This window comes from Trachymyrmex septentrionalis, unplaced genomic scaffold (assembly GCF_001594115.1).
Source record: "Trachymyrmex septentrionalis isolate Tsep2-gDNA-1 unplaced genomic scaffold, Tsep1.0 scaffold305, whole genome shotgun sequence".
In the NCBI taxonomy this organism is placed as follows: Eukaryota; Metazoa; Arthropoda; class Insecta; order Hymenoptera; family Formicidae; genus Trachymyrmex; species Trachymyrmex septentrionalis.
The window spans coordinates 347,092-356,251 of NW_017305469.1; the positions used below are offsets into that span (position 1 = coordinate 347,092).

The following is a 9,160-nucleotide window of genomic DNA, read 5'->3' on the forward strand; positions in this document are numbered from 1 at the left end:
TGTGTATGTATATAGACTAAATGGTCGAAAAGTCTTCTATTATTTTGCAATTTTCACAATAGTTAACAAAAATTAATTATTAAAAGTCGCTGAATATTGGTTTACAATAATTTTTTACTCAAATACTATCAACTTTACTGAAAAACAGCAAGAGTAAAAAATTGTTTATTTTCTTCCCATAAAGTTCTGAGCATTTTTTCAGAATTTTTTAATAGCGTATTTTCTTATGTTAGTAAAAATGTTGTTAATATATAAGAAAATGCAGTACTAAAATATTGATAAATAATTCTAAAAAAATTCTTAGAGCTCTATGGGAAGGAAATAATTTCTTGTTGTTTTTCTGTAAAGTTGATAGTATTTGACTAAAAAATTATTGAAGATCAATATTTAGCAATTATCCGACAACATTATTAAACACCCGAATTCTTGCTAACAAGTTCCCACGACAGAAGCACTAGAAAAAAGTCAAGCGTATAACGCTCCCGTTGAAATTGCGGCTAATTTGAGAGTTCACTAGTTTATAATTTAATAATTATTAATAAATAATAATAAATATATTAATAATAATTAATAATTAGTTAATAATTTCTAGCGATGAATAACACTTGAAACTGTAATAAAAGTGAGTTTTTTCTACCGGTAGACCAGACGAAAACCACATCAAGAATTACGAAGATCACAACCAAACCGAAATGAAAATTCATCACTAAAGATAAGTGCGTGAGAGACACATGAAGATCGAGTATTCGACGTCACGTCATTTGGCGACGGAAATAAGCTGCTGTGATGATTAACGATGATGGAATCTGCATCTCTCTCTCATATTTTATCTCTCTCCTTATTTTACAAAGAATGAAATAAGATGATTGGTAAAAAAAAAATATAAAAAACGATAAGAGAACGCATAGAAGATGAAAGTGGGGAGTGATCTTAACAATCTGGGGTTATTGAAGATATCGACTTTTTTCAATCTAGTAAGTTTAGCTGGATTTGATCAAACAAATAACAATCGTTAATTACACAGAAATTGTAAGAGTTAAATCATAACATTTCAACAGAGTTTTTTGTACATCTGTTAAATTGTGATAATAGTATGCAATTTAGAATGTGTTGAGCATAACTTCGTAAGTGAAGTATAATTAACAACGCGATAGCAAGGATAAGTATGCATTATTTGTCTTTGATCGATGTTTGATTAGTCAATTAGGAATTTGCGATTCTGACGCCAAAGCGGATAAACCAGTCGGTGTATTCTACAAAAATTAAGGAGATAAAATGTCGGTAAAACAGGATAAAGACAAATCAATCAGTATTATTCATCAATATACAGAAGTACAAGAAACGTGACACAAAAAATTTTACGCAGTAAAACATAAACAGTATAAATAAAATCAACATTTTGGATTTGCTATTGCTTAATTGCATTATCATAATATGCATCGTTTTATATTATACTGATGTTTTCTACTGATGATTAGCCGATTGACTTACTGTTTACTTCTGCCTTATATTTTTTTATTCGCCTCTTAAGTCTATAATATATAGAATAAAAATATATATATAGAATAAAAATGAAAACGTACGTATATATTGCCGCGAAGAAGTAGAAGGAATAAAATAAGGAAAAATTATTTAATAATAAATAAATTGGAGACAATAACTAACATTTATACTAAATTAAACTATTTAATAATAAATTATTATACAGGATGTCATTAAATTACGGCATTACCCATTCTGAGCAAGAATTTTGCGAGAATAGAAGACTTTTCGGCTCAGTTTAGTCCGCTCTACCTGCTCAGGATGGGTGATGCCGTAATTTAATGACACTCTATGTAGAATATACAAACACACAAAATTTAATAGAATAATAGGATTTATCATCAAATGACTTTGTAATAAATAGAAGATTAATATTTTCCTCATTATACGAACACTTAAAAAAATTTGGAATTAATTAAAGCTACATATAAATAAATTTCATGATTTATTTAAACATATTCTCGATGTAATAATTATATATTACAGGAAAAACACGAATAATAACTGTAAATAATAAATACAATATATAAATAACAAGTATACATATTATTGCTTTTAATGTTCACGCTATTTCGTTATACTATTAATTTCGTTACATTATTAATTGTACATTTTTCTGAATTTTACATCAATTTACAAGCAATATATTAGGTGTAGTAAAAAGTCATCGCGTATTTTTTAGCTCAAAGTTGTATATACAATATCTTCGTCAATAATGAATGAAATTCAAATTTAAAAAAAGAGTTTTAAAGCTTGAAATCTCTACTTTTAAAAGCTTATCACATTTTTTAAGTTTATATGAGTTTGATAATTTTTACATACCAAAAACTACGAGCTGAAAAAGACGAAAAATTTTCTTCTCACTTTGTGGATTTGTAACGTGTCCAAAACGAATTTGAGAAAATTTTCGATTACATATCGTGAAAGCTTGATACTTTCCCTACAAAATCGTTTTTTTTTAATATTCCTACGACTTTTGATTACTGAGTTATCGCGGATTAAATAAAAGAATTATTTTGACTTTAATTGCTCATAACTCCATTAAAAATTGTCGTATCGTATAATTTAAAAAAGAGATTTTTAAAGCTGAAACTTTACTCTATTAAGATATATTTATATTGTTGGTAAGAAAGTAATTGCGGTTTTTACTGATAGATGTCTTTTAAAAATACGTGATGACTTTTTACTACACCTAATATGTTAAAATTTAGATTATTATAATGTACAATGTATTTTTATAAATGTTTACAAGTAGTGTAGTTGCCCATGCCTTAAATATATCGTCTATGGCGAATATTGCAAATATACATACATATTTCTAGTTTTCCATAATCCATTCATTATGAAAGTGATATAGTCGAAGATGTAGTTAGAGATGAGAGTCTAACTACATTTGTCTAAAAAAAAGCATGCAATCAGACATAAATATGATTACGAAATTATTTGAGCAAAATTTGAGTCGATATGTTTAAAAATAACAATAAATAAGCAGTAAATCTTTTATTTTTATTAAATTTCATACAAAATAAAATATTATATATGACTCAACTACTGAGTTAAATAATATATATTAAGCTGGAAATAATAATTAATAATATAATACAATGCAAAACGAAATCGTGCAACAACAGCAAAAATAAACGGAATGAATTATTAATCTATAATATAATGTATTATACAATGCATTACACAATTGCATGCTATATGCTATATAATAACACATATGCTATATAATAAATTAAATTTTACTTATAAAAAATGTTTATTTTTCTCAAAAATAGTGTATTTTGGTATCGCTGATTCCAATTCTGAGCATAGATTTATAAAATTTCGAGCCCTAAGCGCAATATTGACAACATAAATAAATATAAACATATAATAGACTCAAAACTTTCCTTTAGCATTACCCAAAGTTAACGACGTGGACGTAGAAGGTTTGTAGCTCCTTTTTAATTTTCTTTTTATTTGAATTTTTTATTCTTTTTACTCTTTTCTTGTTTTATAATTTTTTATATTTATATATTTTTTTATTTCGATTTTTTCGGGAATTATGACACAATTTTTTTTGAATGTGATAATTTCCAAAACAATTTTTGCTACTAAAAATAGTGGTAAATTTTAACCTAAACGAGCCACAAAAGTGGTTTTCCCGGCAGTCTAAAAGTTAAACTGGAAAAAATTTTAAATTTACGATTGAAAAATATAAGTTTTATTAACATTATTTTAACTTTTAAAATCGATTAGCCTATTCGCTTCGCGGAAACCAGTTTCTACGCCGCCGTGTACACTAGAATAATAATGATCATACGTAGCTTCTCCCGCGAAAAAAATTACCTAATCATTAAGATTCATTTTATCAATGTCATAGAATTTTACAACACAATTCAGTAGTAAACATAAATTAAAAATAAGCAATAAACTACAACTAAAAATAAAAAAATTTATATATTATAACATTTTCGAATTAGATGAAGACCTAATGTTAGATAAAGACTTAATTAGATAAAGACCTAAAAACAATGAAAAAACTAATAATGATATTTCAAACTAATTTGCGTAATAATTAAAAATGATATTTACTTTTATTATGCTTATAATATTTTTATATTAGGATTACGTGCAAGTTTATTTCCAATTATAATTGGTTCTGCCAGATCTCTCGATGTTACATTCATTTGCTCGGAAAGCATGCTTTGAAAACTGTATGAGCCTCGAAAATGTTTATTAGTATACCATTTAGATCTAAAAGTATAAAAAAAAATAGTTAAACAGATTTAATTACTTTTCTCTCATCCAGTAGCAAACTTAACATTCTTGTTGGTTTTGTAACATTATGATGATATTTAAATGTCTTTTTTAACACACACACAATAAATATAATCTATTAAATATATCAGTATCCGATCAAGTTTTCATGTGACGCATTTTTTCTAGTTAACCAAGCACATAAGAGATTCGGCTGATGAGCAATAATACAGTAATAAACGTGAACACATCGCTGAGCCACTCACTATTTTAAAACAAATATATTTGACAAAAATAATAGAAGGACAGTAAAACAAAAAATCGTCGAAATTTATTTTTAATAATAAATTATTGTTCAGTATAATTTCTTTAGTTTAAATAGAATTCCGAATGTTTATTTACTTGGCCATAGGTTTGCAAGAATTCCTTCTTATTTTTTTCCGGTCAAATAAAATCAAAGTTGGTTTTGTCTTCCGACCATCATCTGTGTGTAAATTCGAGAAAAATTTTGTTCACTGTTCTAATATATTTAATCCCTAATGACAAAATAATGACGTTAAAAGTAATATCAAACATGTAATGTTGATACCGCTTCCTTTTACAATATTATACTGTTAATAAAAATGTCTATCGCGCGTTGTTTCTTCTATGACAAAGGTGGCACGAATATCGAAGAATTTTTCTCTTTCAGAATACCTAGAGACCCAGTGAATATAACATGCGACGCAGAATACTCGCAATCATCTCTAGTAATCACCTTCGCATTCTCGCCTGAGCTGTAATTACAAGTTGTCATAACTTTTCCAAGCTCTATCTTTTTCATTACTGACAAACGTTCCATTGTATTTGAAATCTTTTACTGATAAAATGATTATATTATTGATTAGAAAGATGAGTACATACATTTGAAAAAATAATATGTAAAGTATTAATTATATTACTTTAGTCAAATGGATTAAAATATTTTAAAAATGAATTAAAAATTTATTATATACTTAATTAATTTAATTTTCAAGTAACGATCACTATTTTTTTTAATAGAATATGTTTTATATTTTGTTAAAATGATTATGTAAAACGAAATGTTATTGAAGACATCACATCGCGTTTCTGGTTCGATATTATCAAGTAATTTAAACAATCTTGTATCAATAGTATATCAAAAATCGTTTTATAATCACGCCCTTTCCAATTCAATGTAAAATCGCCTTCATATTCCCAATATTCTGTCAAACATTTTGCAGAAACATCAAACCATGTATCGCTATAATCTACAGAGTTTCATACATATATAATCGAGGACAGATAATTGGTGGGCAATTTTGCTGCTATCGAACGTAGCAATAAATTTTCTTTTTTTATTGTTCCTGTAAAAGATCGTACTGCGTTAACGAGAATAATTCAGGAACGTATTGCACCAGGCAGTATAATTTACAGTAATTCGTGAAAAGGATACGTACCATTAAAAGAACTTGATTAGGTGTAGTATTTAATTTAATAGAGTATTTAATCAGATTATTAAATATTCTATTAATTTTGTTGATCTTGAATCTGGTATATATACATAAAATATTGAGCGGTTATGGTATGATATGCGTTCTGTTTTACCATGATTTGATGTATGAGAACACTACAAACATTATTTAACAAAATTTAATTTGTTTAAAAACGATATGATTTTAAAGACAGAATACGGCAATTTTTTAAATTAATGGCTTCTTTATATCCATTAAATAATATATCGTCAAGTAATGAATAAAATATTATACATCTTCATGTTGGAATACGTATGTTGTGTTGAAAAAGTATCTTATTGATAAAAACGTCTTCATTCATAACTTTTTAATGAATAACAAGCGAAGGAAAAGATTAATGACCTTCTTGAAAGTCAAGATGAAGGTCACTCGGAGGTCATTTGGAGCTGGTTGTGTAAAAAGGAACAATTATCCAAATAAGTTTGAAGCTTGCGATTATCGTTACATAAAGTTAAAGTTAGTTTCTTTTTCTACATATAATTTATACTTCCTCGCAATTTCTTAATTTATTCTACTTATACGAGTATTCGAATCAAAACAGCGCAAACTATTCATCTCTATACAGTTAATTGTCTATAATTTTCGCAAAAGCATAATTAAAACATATACAATATGCTAAAATTGCAAAATTATTTTATATGACAAATGACTATGACATTACAAAATAATGAGCAGGAAAAAATTTACAAATGCTATAAATTTCTCGGTCTTTAATTGATTTGTCTCATTTATTTGAAAACTAATAACTAATTCTCTTAAGACTTACTTTAGCCAAATTAATTTAACAAAGAATTTTTTTGTGCTGTTCGGGAATATTGAATAAATTACGATTTTTATTTTTGTGACCAAACAATATTTTCGATCCACGGAAGGTAATGGGACACTCTAGTATAAACACCGGGTATGTTGATCATCCCGCAACCGTCACCAAAACTGGTAATACCAATCAGTTGGAAGAGGCATTCGCTCTTAGGATGGATTATTTGTAGAGGACCACCAGAATCTCCTTGACAAGTGTCTATAATGCCGCCAGCACAAATCATACTTGGTGTGATACCGTACGGAATTTCTGTGGAATTATTATACCGTACTGTACACGACAGATTGTCTACCAGATCCACCTTAGCCTTCTGTAATCGATCGCTCATCTCTCCGTCTGAAGTACATAATTTAATTTGAATTTTGGTACTTCTATCTTATAAAAATTTTTGATTTTTTTTCATGAAGGACTTTGCATTTATTAGGAATGACCTGCTACATGTAAATTCTTAATAAATATAAAGCATTTGAATATTTAGATTTTCAAAAACATTTAGCTTTACGATTTTTTTCTTATGATTTTAGGATTTCATAGCAAGTTATGTGAGGAACTACCGAATTACTTACTATATTCGGTATGACCCCAGCCGCTCACCCAAGCCTGTGCGGGCACGGTGTCGAAAGGTTGATAAAGACACGCGGGTCGTACAGATGTGCTAAAAGTAACGGGAGTCATGAGTTGTACCAGAGCAATGTCCGCATACACCGCAGGTGGTTTGTAATCCGGATGAGTTATTATATCTTTAATGGCACTCATGATGCCTTTCTGATCTGTCAACCTATGGAAACCTATCCTTGCGTCAGTTACACCGCCGCTGCAAAGCAATACAGTGTATAAGGTAGAAATCAGACTACGCATTGATGATTCAGATAAGAGATGAAAGATTTTAACCTATAAGAACAAAGAAATTTTAGCTCCTATTGTCTTAATTGATCAAATTTCAATCTTTCAATGATTCTGGCCTTAGACCAGCTTTGTTTGATTTGTAATCAAATCTTTAAATAACCTCAAGATATCAGTCACTTAAGTAAATTATATTCTAAGTCTGCAATTTCTAATATATTTAAGTTACAAAATCAAATGCCTCAGTGATCTAAATGCTTAGGATACTCGTACGGAAGGGGTACGACGTACAGAGAAGGATTCGACGTTTGACTCGCGGCCGAGATAATATTTTTTGCAATAAATTTATTAACAGTTTTTCACTATATTAACATACTTATAATATGATACCTGATTGTAGCAACAAGATATTAAAACTGCTTGTCAATTTAATTCGCGATTAGAGTAATTTAATCGCGTTTATAGTCTGGAAAAACAATTTGGCGCGCAATTCGAAAGACTACAGTATGGTATATATGTAAGTATATATATGATATATATAGTAATTCAAGATTGAATTATTTAAGGATTTAAGCAATGAAAATCCAATTTCCATTATTATAGGCCTTTTAATTTCTAGTACTGATTGTGTTCTCATTATATGGTCTAAAATAAAGATTCTTAATATTGCTTACAAAATCAAGTAGACTTTTAAAATTTAATAATTTTGTTTCAAGTTGTATAATATGCTGAAAATACTACAGCATTAATCTGAAAAAGTACTCATATTGTCAAATTTTTAGATTTTATCTGATTCATCGTTACTTTCAATAAAATGACTGTCAGAAAAATAAAAAAGTTTTTCCATCAGAATTCTTAATATAGTTTAATGCAAAAGAAGTACTAAAATTTACCCTGCTCCATGGCTGCAATGCGCAGCGGAAATCACCCAATTATGTGAAATTAGCGTGCCACCGCACAGAAAGACAAATTCGTTGGCATTGCGTTTCCCCAGGGCGACCATGTGAGGAAACTCGTTGACTCGCGCCTCGGTACCACCAACAACCAAACGATTCGTATTCCAACAGGTATGAATCACTTTGCGCACATCTGATGAAGCGGTCAGAAACGTTATAAAAGACGTACCCGCAATTTCGCCTATATATTCCTCGCACTCTGAAATTTATTTTATGTTATTGTGATTTATGTTGATTACATAAAGATGTGTTGAAATATATTTATAATAAGGAAATAGAATCAACTAGTCGTTCAAGTGCCTGTTAAACGGATATTTATAAATACATATACTTTTAAATACATATACTTTTAGATTTATATATCTGTAAATTTTTTTCTACCTTATACAAATTCTTAAATACATAATATCAATTTACTTACTAAGTTCTGATATTGGTGTCACTGGCTTCATCTTAAGGGATAGCAAATCCTCTAATGACAGGCGTGAAACTGAAAGATAAATTTTTGGAAAAGTAGAAGTACAAGATATAAAATTATTATCAAATGCTGGCACATTACATGTATATATATGAGGTATTATTGTAAAATATGTTAATGTACGATAATGTGATATTGTTGATATAGTTGATACAGCTAGATATTTTCACAAGCATATGTCATTTTATACATATTTGTATGTATAATCTCGTTAAAATTATCTTACCTATATATATATATA

The 9,160-nt window shown here is 28.3% G+C and overlaps 2 protein-coding genes and 1 pseudogene across 3 annotated transcripts in view; all 3 read right to left on the minus strand.

Moving 5' to 3' along the window:
* LOC108749610 (serine protease snake-like) overlaps window positions 1-793 on the minus strand; it is a 3,592-nt gene extending 2,799 nt beyond the window's left edge. For both annotated transcript variants that reach the window (XM_018488409.1, XM_018488410.1), the window contains exon 1: window positions 638-793. In XM_018488409.1, coding sequence (XP_018343911.1) covers window positions 638-704 — 67 coding nt within the window. In that variant the 5' untranslated portion in view covers window positions 705-793. The remainder of the gene's footprint in view (window positions 1-637) is intronic.
* Window positions 794-3,765: 2,972 nt separating this feature from the next.
* Window positions 3,766-5,565, minus strand: LOC108749603 (annotated as a pseudogene).
* Window positions 5,566-6,615: 1,050 nt separating this feature from the next.
* LOC108749612 (serine protease snake-like) overlaps window positions 6,616-9,160 on the minus strand; it is a 3,684-nt gene continuing 1,139 nt past the window's right edge. Inside the window, exons 2-5 of the mRNA XM_018488413.1 lie at window positions 8,863-8,931; window positions 8,379-8,640; window positions 7,209-7,456; window positions 6,616-6,978 (exon numbers count right to left, since the gene is read on the minus strand). Coding sequence (XP_018343915.1) covers window positions 6,656-6,978; window positions 7,209-7,456; window positions 8,379-8,640; window positions 8,863-8,931 — 902 coding nt within the window. The 3' untranslated portion in view covers window positions 6,616-6,655. The remainder of the gene's footprint in view (window positions 6,979-7,208; window positions 7,457-8,378; window positions 8,641-8,862; window positions 8,932-9,160) is intronic.